Genomic DNA, 16,045 nt, shown 5'->3' on the forward strand with positions numbered 1-16,045 from the left:
TTTATCTGTCTGTTACTTCATCCCATTCATATCCTTCACATTAGGGCTCCTTACTGTTTCTTTTAATGCTTCTATCCATTCAGCATCTTTGTTATGTTTAACAGGGTTTTAATAAAAACTCCAAAATGTGCCTGTTTCTTCTGTTTCGGTGGTGTTTCCATACCTTTTGCTTTGTTTCCAAATTTTCTACATAATCTTTTTGGTCTTCCCAGGACATCCCTGAGAATAAATTAAGTGTTTTACATGTTCATTCTGTGAGGATATAGTGGTACGTATAATGCATACATCTTTGGATTGTTCTGCAAATCTAAACCAGTAGAAGTATGTCATACAATCTAATATGTTTGACATTAATTTAATCTGTACCCACGATGCTCTTTACAGCCTCGCATTACTAGAAGATGTCTTCTGAATTTGTTTTCTACAGCTACAGTATAGACTGCCTTAAACTGTAAACACCACACCACTACTGCCATCCTTTCAGCTTGCATTTTGAAGAGGCATCTGCTAACAGTCATCGTACACAAGTCCAGATTAAAGCAATTTATTTGTCCAATACAGATGGCTGGCTACTGGACAGGTTTCTTTTAAATCCATGACTTCTAAGCTGGTATAGGTTTTAAATGCTAAATTCAATCAATGTTAATGTTCAGTATGGATGAATGTTGTTACCACCTGCCTTCTGCCAGTACTTCTTGTTTTGGATACCTGGTCATATTGACTGATAGTTTATAAGTACAAGTGATCATATGAATCACTATCTTTTTAATGGCATCTTATTTGTAATTTTAAAACAGAAATAGTCATTCAAGTTGATGTTTGAGCACAGCTAATGCTCCTCTAATTTGTGAAACAGAGATCAGTTTGTGGTTTGTAACACTACTGTTACAGCTGCATATTCGTACTTATCTTTCTTTCTTTTTTTTACATCAGAAACTTTAATAAAGATTAAAAAAAAAATCATTGTGGCGTGATTAGAGAAGTTTGGTGGTGGCCATGTGTAAGTTCTAGTATTTGATGTTCTAAAGCCCTGCAAAACTTTTGAATGGGAATTCCTGAAGAACTTCTGGGAAAAAAGGGGATATTTGTGAGGGGGTAAATGTAATGCGCCAAGCTCATGCCATTAAGACTGTTGTCAATGGAGTGCAGTTGGGTAGATCTGAATGAGGTAGAGGGACCACAGACTGCCTCTTTCTCCATCTTTTTTTTACTTTGTAAGCAAAATAAGTGCTTAAAGAAGCAGTTATGATGTGTGCAAATATTGTATAAGCAAAGAGAATGATGTAGAGTCCGTTATTTTGCTGATGATTATACGCTTCTGCCTACACCCATCAAACCTAGTTAAAGAGTGTGTTACAAATCTAGAAGGCTTTTAGTTCAAAATCAGGCCTACTGTACTACTCCAGCAAACAGGTTATATGTGACCTGGGCATTAACTTAGGGGAAGGAAGTACATAGGAATAATCAACATTTATAATACTTACAGGGAAAACGAAGTCAAGATCTGCGAAGAGTTGAATGAAAGAATAAAGGGGCTGTTGGACAAATGGTCCCATGGACAGAGTTGAAGTTGTGGTTGCTCATTTTGTCCTATAGCTATCGAGATAGGTGGCACATCCCTTGCAATTAAGTAAAAACAGAAAATTCTGTGGATTGTGGTAAGTCTAAGTGGAAAGGGAAGGTAACCATGACACACAAGAATAAAATGAAGATTAACCCGAAAATGCACTCAGTGGAGCCTCTCCTCACACTGGAAGATGCCAACATCTGTGCAGTCAAGGAAACTTGGTTCAAGGCTGCAGAGAGCACTCATGTCTTACCATGCCTCAAAATGAGGTCAGGAAGACTAAGGGTGGTGAAGTCTCTATCTTCATTAAAGACGAGCAAAACTCCAGACTGGTTTGTTAGCATGATGCACTGGAATTACTCCAGATGCAACTGACAGTTGGCAAGACACCCATCCAAGTTATAATCAGCTATAGACCCCCCTCCATGACTTAGGACACCCACTCCTCCTACCCGGACCTACTTGACTCCATCAAGGTACCCCCTAACACCCTGATCCTTGGTGACTTCAACTACTCTACCACCGACTGGATGAACTATTCCTGCAGGAATGCACTCACCCAACGATCACTTGACTTCATCAATTCTAATGCACTAGACCAGCTCGTCTCATCCCCCACAAGGGGAGATAACATTCTGGGCTTCGTTCTCACCAACATGGGTGACCACGGCACCACTCTCACAGAAAGTTCTTTCCTGGTGAGATCAGATCATTGTTCTGTCTCATTCGACGTTTCTATCTCACCCCTCCCCAGCTGTAACCAGGCTAAAAAACATTTCAAATGCTGACTACAACCTCCTATGGTAGGGTATCAGTAGCTATGCTGAACAGTATGCCAATGTAGTATACAAGCACCTCTACCACTGCATGCATACCCAACAGAACTAAATCCTGCTCCTCAAGGAAACACAAACCTGTCTGGTGGACAACCTCTATCAACAGGCTTTACAACAAAAGGAAGAAACTGTTGTTCAAGGGTAAAAAGGAGCAAATTCCAAACTAGAAAAACTCCCTTCTTACCTCAACAAGCAAATTAGATCACTAGTGAAAACTCCACAGCCAATTATGAATTAAAACTAGCCTCCAAAACAAAGGGAAAACACAAAGCCTTCTTCAGTTACATCAGGAACCTCCATGGCAAAGCCCAGGTTTGTTCTGAATTAGTACTAATGGTACCACTTACACTGATCCTGTTGCCCTAGCCAACCTACTAATAGGTTCAGCACAGACTTCACCTCCCACCCCCCCCCCCAAGGCCCATTTGATATTTCCGATACCTGTCCAGCACCTCACATCGCTGCAGATCAAGTGTTAAAGGCCCTATCCAAGGCAAAGAACACAGCTTCCATGAGACCTGATAGTACCCCAGGCTGTATTCTGCACCAGCAAGAACTAGCTTTGCCACTGAGAACCCTATTCAACCACAGCCTAAGTACATGCTTCATTCCAGCAGAGTGGGAACTGCCATTGTCTTTCCCTTGCGCAAAGGTGGTGCCACTACTGACCCTGGAAACTACCGCCGGATTAGCTTGACAAGTCTGATCTGTAAAGTCATGGAGCATATTATTATGGATCTCATAAACAAGAACATAGGCAGTAAAGCCATGGAGTGTATTACTATGGATCTCATAAACAAGGACATAGGCAATCCTCAAGCATTTGACCCCACCCAGTTCGTATTCGTCAAGGGCAGATCTCGCCTGTTGAACCCGGATGACTTCTTTGAGACTGTCACCAAGGCCCTGGATGAGGGAAAGTCAGTACATACAGCTTACCTTGACCTGGCCAAAGCCTTTGACACAATCCCCCACTCGGGCATCATTAAAAATCTAACACAACGTGGCGTAAATCCCTATCTCATCAGGTGGGTGACCAACTGGTTCACCGAGATGACCTACAAGGTCAAAATAGGCACCTCCACCTCTGACAGCAGACCTGTCACTAGTGTTGATCCCCAGGGATCTATCCTGGGACCCCCTCTGTTTGGCATCTACTTCTCAGAGGTCCAGGCAAAGACTAAAGGCATGTGGATGACCACGTTTTTGGATGACTGTAAGTTGGGTGCTGTCACTGACTCCCCAAATGATGCAAACATATTGCAAGAGGGTCTCATAACAACAAATGACTGGTGCCAAAGTCATGGTCTTAAGTTAAAAGCAAAAAAATGCATTATCATGCCATTCAGTAAAAACATGGCCCCTACTGATTAACACATCAATAGCAGCCCCCTAAGCACACTCCCTGTGGTGAGAGACCTGGGTACACTGGTTGACAACAATATCACATTCGACCATCATGTAGCGGCAGTGGCCAGAAAAGCCTTTTACTTGGTTCATCTCATAAGTAAAGGAATTGCATCCAGAAAAAAGGAGGTTATTACCTCTCTGTACTCCTCCCTCATTAGGCAAATAACTGAGTATAACTCCCAGTTTGGTATATACCTCTCCAAACACATGCACTAACTGGAAAGTCCACAGAAATACCTCACAAAGAGAAACCATGGCCTCCAACATCTGTCCTATGCGGACAGGCTCAAATCACTATCACTCCACTTGGTATCGTACAGATTGTACAGAAGTGATTTGTGTCTCGCCTATAAGGCAATTTCAGACCCTGCCTACTAGAGATGCTCCATATCCATAAGTCTAACTACTCGCTTATCACCCATTTAAAAGGCCTAAGTCTAATATGCAACATCAACAAAACCTGCTGGAAAGACAGATTTGTCTCCCAGAAGCTGACCCATCTCTAGAATAGACTTCCCATACATGTCAAACATAGTTCCTCGCTGACCCTCTTTAAATGCAATCTTGATGAGTGGATGGGAAACCTTATTTTGTCCCAGGAGTTCCACCAGTATCCCTCACTGACAGGTGCTGACTGAGGTTTCTATTTTGGGGATAAACTCTTGGCTAGGCTTGTAAGGGCCATAAAGCCATTAATCTAGTAATCTCCTATGATCCTATAAAGTGATAGGTGTGGAGGCCTCACCTACTTTAATGAACTGGCTGTCAGCATAGACCACATGTTTATATGATTAGAAAATAAGAATACGGGTTTGCTGAAAGTCTAAGAGGAGAGAAGAGGAAGTAATTGGGGGCATGGATACAATGATACTGTCCATTAGTGAAGACTAAAAGAAATGATTAGGGACTACTTCATTATATAGATCTTGATCCAATAGATCAAGGCTCACTGGGGAGGGGTGAAGTGGAACAGATGATGGATAACTGAACAAGCAACCAGTGAAGATTCTGGGATAGCTTATTAGATGAGAAATTTCAAAGGAGGCGTATGGTCTTTCAAGAAAATGTCAGACAACTTATCTTCTCGAGGAGGAGTTAGATGAAATGTGGGGGACTGGACATCAAACACAAGTTAGAGAAGATGAAAAACTTGTAGTTGCCAAACAGCCAAGATGTAAAGCAGTCTTAAAGCCAGCACATTCAGAAGAAATGTAGGGCAGATATGAAATTATAGAAAAGCTAAGGAAACTCTAGATAAGGAATAATTTGAAATAGCCAGCTAATATACTGCGGACTAGGATATGGCAGGGTACTAAAGGTGTCGAGAACAGGTGCCCTGGTTAGTGATCCCATTAAAGGCTAATATACATTTGGTAGATCTGTTAAAGAGGGAAGGGAGCAAGATGAGAATAAATGCTGGAGGTGTATGATACCAGGAGCACATTATATGTGCCCAGGATGACAGTGTAAGATGTCATAGTTATGGAACAAGGCATGTCAGCTCCTGGGATGGGTCTATGGTTGGAAAATTATGGACAAGTGGTGGGTGTGCTTATTTAGAACCATGAGTGCCCCAAGTGCCTGGAATGTGAATGAAAGTGTTCAGCCAATGTTAGTGGTAGAGTGGGTCAATCTAGAGTGATGTAAGAGCTGGAAATAGGGGATTATTAGGGTGTACGTTAGAGGAGGGTATGTGTATTTGGATAAAGAAAGTGATTAAAGCAGTGATGAAGAAAAAATGGGGAAAATGTTGATGGAAAGGTAGGGTCTTGGATGTGAGATGTAGATAAGGAGGAGGGTTAGGAGAAAATAACTAATGATAGATTAACAATTTATTTTGTACAGTTTCATGGAAGACCCTTAAGAACAGGATATTCAGGCAGAGGACATACTATAGTTTTCTGCACATGTAACTGACTTAGGGTAGGAGTATGGAGTCTACAAAGCAGTGGGGAATGTAAGGTTGTGTTTAGGCCATTAGTGACATTTCAAAGACATCCAATTCAACAACTGATAGGGGGCTTAACTCTGGATTTTGCAGTCATGGAGGAAGGGGAGTTACAAAATGGGTGAAATTACGCTTCACTTGTCTAATGTTTAATGTTGCTTATATCAAAATTCAACTTGTAATGCAGCACACTGGGCTGCCCTATATGTGTTCAAGTAGTAGATATCTCTTTTGGCTACGAAATTAAATGTTAGTACTTGTGAGGTCTACTTTATCTGCTATAACTGTGGGTGTACACAAAAAATATTGCAAATGTTTGTAGTATATAAATCTTTTTCAATAAAATTATTTCATATAAAAAGATACCAATGCCTTTAGTATAGATCTGGGAGTAAAGAGTCAAAATGTATACATAATAAATAAAGTGGTTAGAGATCACTAGACACTACTAGTTATTTACAGCCCAAATCCATGATGACTGAATACTGACTACAACACCAGACCTTCTATTCAGAGGGGGCATTCCCATGACACTTAACATAGGGGAACAAAGTAACAGGGAAGTGCTGACAGTCTGTCACTATCATCAGAAGAAAACCCTGAACAACCAGGGGATATACAAGGTTCACAAAGGTTACTGAAGATGCAAGCTATTTTATACACCCCCCTAACTATATATACTAACTCCAGGATCACATTACAGTGGGGAAAAGTGCATATACCTTTTACTTGCCTTACAGTACTCTACACAGTGCCATATATACTAACTGCAGTTCAGTGAAATGAGATTCAGTGAAATGAGTTTTCAGTAATTTGTGTTTTCAGCGATGTGGTCGAGGTGAAATGAAATTCAGTGAAATGAGATTCAACTAAACAAAGTAGACCCATATATATATATATATATATATATATATATATATATATACATACACATATACACATATATATACATGTATATATATATATATATATATATATATATATATATATATATATATATATATATATATACACATATATACGTATATAGTTAAAGCACAGCAGCTATTTCAATGCCAAAGAGCTTTGTTACATGGTCTCAGAAAATGTTTACAACAAAGTCTTGCTCCAGATTGCTGAATCTACTCCAGGGATGCATGTGAATAATAAAATGCAATCCCTTGCCTTACATATCAGGGATTGTACTCATACTGAAAGAATGACTTAAGACCTAGCAGGGGGTGTGGGAGGGTGCAGGGGTGCTCAACTGTGCCGATAATGACTCTTTGAAATTTTAGGTCATTTTATGGTTTCATTGATTATAACTGCAGTGAGTTCCCAATCATAGTGATGTGAGGTAATCTATATGAAATTAACAGTTTCACTGTTTATTACAATGCTTGCAAAGAATCTATTACTGGTAAAAATTGTAACTGACAATGTCATTATAGTTTGTATCAGAGGAGATACAATACCTGTAACTGAAAATGGAATTAAATATTTTACATCCTAGTTTCATGATCCAAAACAGGCTAAAAACTGCTAAAATCATTTTTAAAAAGGCTATGAAAGCCAGACTAAGAATAAAACCACCCAAGTCACAGCAATGGCATTCCTAAAGAGAAACCTGTATTTCAGAGTGAGTATACAGATGTGCCAACAAGTGTTTATGCCATGCAATTTCAACATGTAAATGAGAGGTCATTTAGAAGCATTACTCCTAGACAGTGGTGCTGCTGCGGTAGCATTGTCGCCTCATAGCAAGACATTGTCCCGTTCGATTCTCAGCTAGAGCGTCTTCTGTGTGGAGGCATACGTGAATGGGGCGTGCCTTCATTGAAGGTTGTGCATCAGGGCTGGTAATCCGGTACATAAAAATCCACTACCAATCATTAGTAGACCGGAGTTCCGCTTTGGCGACCCCTAACCGGGAAAAACCGAAACACAAACAAACTCCTAGACAGCAGTTGCTGGTCAGAGACTGTACAAATGGCAACTGGGTAAGTTTTTTAAAGGAGGAGTCACTTACTTGCATTGTTGACATGATACAGAGCAAAGGATATGTATCCACTCACCCATAACCCCTTTTTCCATTTCTGCACATGGGGTCAGTGTCACTTCAACAGTGACAATCATCTAGAGTCAAGGTTCTCATCACTAGATGGCTAGCCCTGCAGCAGCTGTTGTTGCACACTACAAACTCACACACACACACACACACACACACACACACACACACACACACACACACACACACACACACACACACACACACACACACACACACAGGTATGGCCAATATAGTGTCCAATCCACCTATTGCATATCTTTGGAATGTGGGAGGAAACCCATGCAAACACAGGGAGGACATGCAGACTCTACACAGAAGGGACCCCACTGAGAATGAAAGTGGAGAACCTCTTCCTGTGAGGTGACAATGTTATCTGCTGTGCCACTCTGCCAAAAAGTAATTTGAAATATGTAGTATCTACTAATTACTTCTGCACACACCTGTGTGTTCTTTCACCTGGAAAACATACAAACTGGGAAAAGTATTGCATACTTGCCGTTCAGGGATTCCCAGAATGAGCTCACATTTATTGACTGGATGTGCCATTAAACAGCTGACCCGATGTCTTGAATAGCAGCTCCAGTCTCCATGTATTCACTGAAGTTTTACTCTGAATGTATATACAACCTGCCTAGCATCTGAGTTAGAAATTTAGGCATTGTGATTTTTTAAGTGAGGAAAAGAATCAGCTTTGGACAGGAGATATAGTTCACTGAAAACAAAAACAAAAGGAATTTACTGATGTAGCATAAAATGAGGTACCTGCTCATCATTTAGAAATTATGAGGTACCTGGTCATCATTTAGAAATTATGAGGAAAATTGATCCATTTGTGCCTTTGTGCTTTTCTTGGCTGGCAGTCCAGAACTTTGACAAGCAATTAATGTGCCTCACAATACAGCACAAACTGTAGCTTAGACAGAATTATTTATGCAACTGTAATTGACCCCATGAAGCCTCATCCATTCACTATTTCTACACCCCATGTCCGGACAACACAAACAACATGCTCTAACTATAGCTATCCATGTGTGAGCAATAACCTATATATGAATGTATGTACATGTGTGTGTGTGTGTGTGTATATATATATATATATATATATATATATATATATATATATATATATCATGTATATTTGCTTGACTGCATATATGGAAACTTAAACATTTATATATTCTTATTCAGTTGTGAAATATCTTCCAATGCTCTACCAGGTTCTTATCTACTCTCATTGTATATTTTGTACACTTGTATTTTCAACCAAAAGGGGGAAAATCCTCTTATTGTATACTAACGGCTGTAAAGTCTACAATCTATATGCTACTACTTTGTAATGTCTCTTTTGTAAATTTTTCTTCTCTCTGTAAACTTATGGAGTTTTTCTCCTCGGGACTCCACTGAAAACAGACACTTGTCCAGTCGGACTATCCTGGCAAACAAATGTTAAATAAATAAAATAAATAAATGCAAGAACTACTATTCCAATCAGTATATAACCTGTGTAATGCCATTCTTTATTCTGAACAGATTGTTAGTAATGTTTTTCTTTCCAGGTGTATGCCATTTTCTGCAGATAACACACTGCAGATTATTCTGAATTATTTTTCTCCCCTTGGTTATTCATGTCTATGTTTTTTACTGACACAACAACAGTGCACCTTTTTTGTTTTCGGCCTAGTGGACATCTTACTTGATAAGAAGACATGGCTGGGTACTGAATCATCATGCCTTGCACCTGATTTCCTTGCTGACTGCTCATCAGACCCTGATTCTGCGTGGCTTGCTGCATCCCAATTAAACTCTGGAATCCTGGTTGCTGGTTAGATACCACTGTCTGATATCCTGAAAAGACAAAATGGTTTCAGAGGAAATTACTTCATATTTTGCTTGGCAAGAAACAATATTACTCTATGAAAATCAAACAAAATAAAATGAAAGCGTGGCAAATAGTTTTCATAGTTAAAGCAATTCTCTGAGATTTGTAATGCCCTCTAACTGTGCAGGGTAACAGACTCTCACACAGACTGCCACATCACTGCTTAAAAGCATGCAGTGGCAGTTCTAGGCTGGGGGTAAAACCAGATCCAGCACTAGGTGACCTAGGCAGTTGTCAAAGGTCCTGTGGCTGGGGGCAGCCACATCTACTTTTTAATTAATTACAAAAAGAAAAAAAAATAAACATTTTTTCTTTAAGAAGAAATGCACTCACTCTGCATCCATGCAGCTCTCTTTAATACAGTAATTCCTCAGTTGCTTCTGATGAATATTTACTAACCATGCTACTGCCACACAATTTGAACTAGGTGTGTGTGTGTGTGTGTGTGTGTGTGTGTGTGTGTGTGTGTGTGTGTGTGTGTGTGTGTGTATGTGTGTGAGAGAAAGACACATTTGAACTAGCCATGTCATTCCCATTCATTACCATGGAATTTGAAGTGTGTGTGTGTGTGTGTGTGTGTGTGTGTGTGTGTGTGTGTGTGTGTGTGTGAGAGAGAGAGAAATCTGAACTAACCATGCTGTTCTCATTCATTGCTATACAATTTGAAGACTGACAGATCTCAGCATAGTTTATTGAAACTGGGGAGAAATAACCAAGTACTGGGACACTTGAATGACTGCTGGTGGGGTGGAGGGCATCCATTACACTGCCTAGGGCCCCATTTGACCATGATCTGGCTCTGCCTGAAGGAGGGATTTAATGAATCATAAAGGTCTTTGAATTATACAAGATGTATTGTACTCATCTTGCATACTTTGCAACTGACTATAATTACTGGCTTTCAGATCCCTGATAAATTAAACAGGTTAATACAAATAACAAGGAACATGAAACATTTTCCCATAGTCTTTAATAACGTATGTTTCAAAGATCTCCCTGTGATGATCTTCAAATGTATGGTGCAGTTTAACTGTCAAATGTAGATGTGAAAAAATGCCTGCTTGACATTGGATTTTATGAAGTGTGTATTTAATTCACTAGCTTTTATTTTTTGGCTAAACTTGAATTAAAACAATGTCTGCTGATTCTGGGCACCATGTGATGTGGTCAGAGGAAGACCTAGAACTATCTATTTATATATTCATTTAGTGTGTAGTTCTAGTTGCTGAAAGATTTGCCCTCCAAGCAGTCACTCCTAGTCTATACAAAACTTTAACAAGTATGTGGTATGGAGTTGCAGAACTGGAGTGGAAGAAGCAGTAAATGACAGGTTCTGATTTGTGATGATGGATTAAAAGCATAATGACAAATCCCACTCAAACAGATTACATAAAGGCAAATTAGACTGTACCTCATTTCACAGATTGTATCAACAAACTTCCTTGTATCTAGGAAACATGCTTAAGAATGTCACAGTTAAAATCTAGGTTAAAGATGAGTAACTGTTAATAACAATGGGTAGTATTCATAAACTCTTTACTCACTGAGTAAGGCTGGTACCCGTAAAGTGGCATAGCAAAACCCTTTGTAATTCATAAGGAATATAGTACTCTATGCATGATAAAGGATTTGGTGAATAAATTGACAATTGGGGCACTTGTAACTTTGCATTCTCAAAGGATGGAGTGTCACAGAATTTCACACCCCAGGAAGGTAACAATATCTGAAGGTTAAACTTTATACTATTCCCTTTTGCAATCATTTTTTGCCACATTATTGAAAATAAATGGGTAGCTGGTCTGTTGTTCTGTGCACACTAGGTGATATTTTCAGCATTTTCAAAAATTCAATAGATTTCTGAAGCATAATCAGCAAATGCATTTAATACAAAGTGAATTGATAAGCTTGATACTGAAAATATACCTAAATAACACCAGCATTTATAAAGGAGATAGATCGTATCTGTCATCACACATGTATACAAGTTATCAAAAGAAGTAAAATAGTGAGACATACACCATATAACATGAACATCCTTATCTATACTCAGAAGGGGACCCACTAATACACTTTTGTGCCTAGGATTACAACAGCAGGACGCAAGAACAGTATATTTTCTGGATTCAAAAGTCACATTGTCACATTATTTGCTCTATAGAAAAAATAAAAATAAAAATAAAAGTACTGTGAACTGTTTCACTTGTATAAACATCACTGCTCAAATTTATATCATTTTGCACATTCACTCTGTAGAACGGCACTAGTAAATACCTTGTGAAACACTTATTTGCCTCAGTTTTTAAGCAGTACTTTTAATAATAGCTGAGCCTCATAAGCCTTGTGTATCAGTATTTTATATTACTTTGCTTAGTTTGTCTACAATGCTTTTAAACTACTGCAGTGGACAGAATACATTTCAGAGCTATTTCCTGAATACAAGGATTTATAACAAAACAAAATTACCCTTCACCTGTCTTTTGCTTGATATCACAAATTTTCACTCACATTTATAAACACTACAATTTCTTAATATTTTCCCATGTCTTTAAAAAATTACTTCTGTCTGCCCTGGCACATTACAGGTTTCTTAAAATACAATCACATCATGGTCCTTCACCCCAAGGCGTTCACTGAAACATGTAATGGTGGAGTGTTAGTACCACACTCCTTTTACAACTTTGTTTGCTAAACGTAATGTAGTCATCACAGTACTCACTTCCAAAGTCCAATAGCAGAACATCAAGGACAACTGTGACTGGACTATGTCGCTGATAACTAGGTCAAGGAAGCCATTTTCTTCTTATATGGTGCCTGAGCGAATGAGACTGCAGAAAGCAAAATGATCATCCCTCAACGTGCAGCAGTGGAGCATCTTCTACACTGTGATGTAAAATGAAAGAGCTCAACACAAATCAGGGCAGTTACGCAGTATGCAGCTGAGCTCGGACAACACCAGATCTGTCATTACCTTATTACGGTAATGCCCCTAATTAACTGCTTCACTGAGGAATAAAGAGTTTTATAACTAGCTGTGTGGCACGAAAGAGGAGCACAGCAGGGAGCAGCTACAGAGAATGGTATGTCAGACACATTATACTTCATGCAGCAGCTGTTCCCTGCTATGTAGTGCCACACAGCTTGCCAGTTCTTGGCCCAGTATGCGTAATACATTGGAAATATATACAGAGTCCATGAGTCAGCACATGTAGTAAGGACTGATCCGAAACACACTTCCGGTTGGCCTCTAGTGCACTGAGGCAGTCCCAGAGCCTGGGTGACGAAGTGCTGCTCTTGGACAACGTTACTGGTCACAGTTACTTCCATATATATATTCCGCTTGTACCATGCACACCTGTGGACAGATATATCTGTATTCCTTTGTGTGCAACTGGTTATTACTGCAGTCTATGTTTATGAATGATGGTAATAACAGGTCAACATAGTAAATGCACTCCACATAATGCACTCATGCAGTTGTGCACTACATTTGACTGTGGAGGTGCTCTTGGAGAGGACAAATGCATGCTGAAATGTTTTTCCACAAAATGAACATTATAACGTATCTTTACAAAGTATTTTGTTAATATCTTATACAACATCTAATCAAATTAGTTGGAAAAGAAAACACTCTTTCAGAAGTTGAGGGATATTTAGCTGGAGTATACTGAGTGTATTACTATGTTGACAGGTTCATAGGTAATTACTAGGCTAATGACACCAGGTGGCCATTTTAAGCCTAGTCATGCTTCCAAATGTTTCTGATATGTTCTGATAACCTAGGGTTCATTTAAGGAGTAAATGTGGGTTTGGGCATGGGTAGGTTTGAAATCAGGGGTGCATTTCTGATTCTGGCCCAAGTTTTGCTTCAGTTAGGTTAGGGAAGAACTCTGTTTCACATGGATAGGAAGCAGGTTTCAGAGAAAGGGTATTCTCAGAGACACATACTGTATCTGTCTCTCTATTAATTTCATTTTTATGTTACAGATGAAATTTAGGTCTCTAGATCAGGTAATTCTGATGCTATTTGTTTTGTAGATGTGTAACAGGTCCATCAGAGCAGAATCAGGGAATGCTTTGCAGGCTAGGCATATATCACCACTTAGCAGTCTGTAGGAGACCAAGTAAAGGGCTTTGAGGCAGTCTGCCGAGGAAATGTAGTTTAGGCCATGTATTCTTTTTGTGAGGATCCTCTGTAGGCAATCCAGTTGTGGCATATACCTGGCAGGTACATACCAATGAGGGCATTGTTTTCAGTGATAGGTCTGATGAGGGCTGGGTACAGCTTAATAATGACATTATTGGACCTAGATGCTATACCCTTGCTTTTAAGTTGTGCAATATAGAATGAGTTCTTTACTACTGTAGATACATGATGGTCAATGGCCAGTTACTGACTACATATGCCCATATCCCTGCCATCTGGGTCTAGTCTTAGGTGTGCATTACCAGTATGCTAGTTTCCAGGGGTATCTATCTCCCCATGAAAACTATTATGTATTTCTTGCACGGAGTTTTAAACTGTAGCTCTGGCACTAGTTATTAATCTATGTCAGGCCTTCTTGGAAGGTATTTGTGTCACTGGAGGATTCTATGACTGAACGTAGTTTGCAGTTGCCTGCAAACTTGGTCAGTTAGAAGCCCTCAATGTCAGGTTTGACTTTACAGAAGTAGATGCAAAAAAAAGAAGCGATCTCAGCACCGAGCCCTAAGTGACTCTGATACTGACTGGCCTCTTTGTGGAGGTAGACTCCCCAGTCTTAACTTGTTGGCTCCTATCTGTGAGCCAACTGGCTATCCAGTGGGTTACACAGGGATTTATGCCCAATTCTATGAGTTTGTTTACAATGTCTAACTACTGTATTTTGTGTCAAATACTTTGGCCAGACAGGGTATGCAGCATGCACCTTTTTGTCCTCGTCCATTGCTTTGCTGATCTTCTCAAAGAAGTCAACCAGCATGAGTGGGTTTGACCTGCCCTTGATAAAAACAAACAGGGTTGGATCAAATGTATGGAGGTTTCCTATGTCATTGTTAATCATTTCCATAATAATTCTTTCCTTGGTTTGGCATGTGAGACTAGTCAGACTTATGGATCTCTAGTTCCTGGGATCCATTGATGATTAATGGGTCTAGTTCTCAATTCGTATGGTATGAAGCCTGTTTGGAGGCTACAGTTCAATAATGACTCCAGTGGGCCTGACAGCTCATATTTAGGAAGCATCCTGGGATATTATCAGTGCCCACTGAAGATGTATTCTTGGCCTTAGAAAGCACCTTTAAGACCCGTTAGATGGTATTTCCTTATGGGAACAACTGGGCATGAGAGGCAGGAAAAGTTGGTGCTGAATTTGTTGTCCATAAAATTTGTTATATTGCCCAGTTCTGTGAAAATGGGTCCATTTACCAGCAGTTCAGTACACTGCTGAGTGCTGCCTTAGAGATTTCAGGCATAGATAAAGAAGTCCTTATGGTTGCCTTTGGCCTGGGATGTATTTCTACCTCCAAATTTGCTTTTTTGGACTTTAATTATTAGTCTTCTAAGTTGTCTATTCAGTTTGATGAGAGAGATTTTTTTTATCAGTTTGGCATTACACTTCCTAATTTTAGCAATTACTTTTTTTTTCTTTTTTTTTTCTGTTTGTGTGGTTTGTTTTGAGTTAGTTTTGGGCTTACTTCTGACAGGTACAGCCATCTCTGTGCAGTCACTGTCATGATTGTACAGAGCTTCTGTGAATAATACCACATAGGCTGCTGTGTTATCTGTGTTTGGAGGGGCTTGCAATTTTGACAGGTTACTGCTTAATAAAAGGTAGCTTGCCTTGGAGTAGCTCCTCAACGTGACAGGGTTTATCAGGATTACAGATCTGATTTTAATTTCAGAGGAGACTGGGAAATGTCTTGCTGCCTAGGTGCCTGAACACCTTTGTAGGGTTTAGGCACCTAGGCAGTGAGACATTTCCATGTGGTACATTTGGTTGGAGACACATGGCTGAAATGACATTCAGCTGCAGAGAAATATGACTTTTTGCGAGTTCCCTGTGGGCAAACAGAAGAAGGTGGCACCATGTCCACAACTTCATAAATGTATAAGTTATACTGTTACAAATGTACCAAAGGAAATGTCTTGCTGCCTAGGTGCCTGAACCCCATGAAGATGTGGTGTGTGTGGGGGGGGACACACTAGACACCAAGGATAATTCTGTACATCCCTTATAAATTAAAAAAAACAAAGTAACAATATAACTTGTAAATTAATAAACCATGCACCCTACCTAGTAAAAACGTATAAATGATAAAACCTTGTTACAAAATTAATCTTTAACTGTAAATTGCTAAACTCAGGCAGCATGACATA

General features: G+C 39.5%; 1 protein-coding gene across 13 annotated transcripts in view; it reads right to left on the reverse strand.

Annotated features, from left to right (window-relative positions):
- Positions 1–16,045, reverse strand: part of ARPP21 (cAMP regulated phosphoprotein 21) — a 1,402,215-nt gene that overhangs the window by 120,934 nt on the left and 1,265,236 nt on the right. For all 13 annotated transcript variants that reach the window (XM_044065000.1, XM_044064996.1, XM_044064997.1 and 10 more), the window contains one exon: positions 9,505–9,656. In XM_044065000.1, coding sequence (XP_043920935.1) covers positions 9,505–9,656 — 152 coding nt within the window. The remainder of the gene's footprint in view (positions 1–9,504; positions 9,657–16,045) is intronic.

Source organism: Protopterus annectens, chromosome 3.part0 (genome assembly GCF_019279795.1).
Source record: "Protopterus annectens isolate FY-2018-M chromosome 3.part0, PAN1.0, whole genome shotgun sequence".
NCBI lineage: Eukaryota > Metazoa > Chordata > Ceratodontiformes > Protopteridae > Protopterus > Protopterus annectens.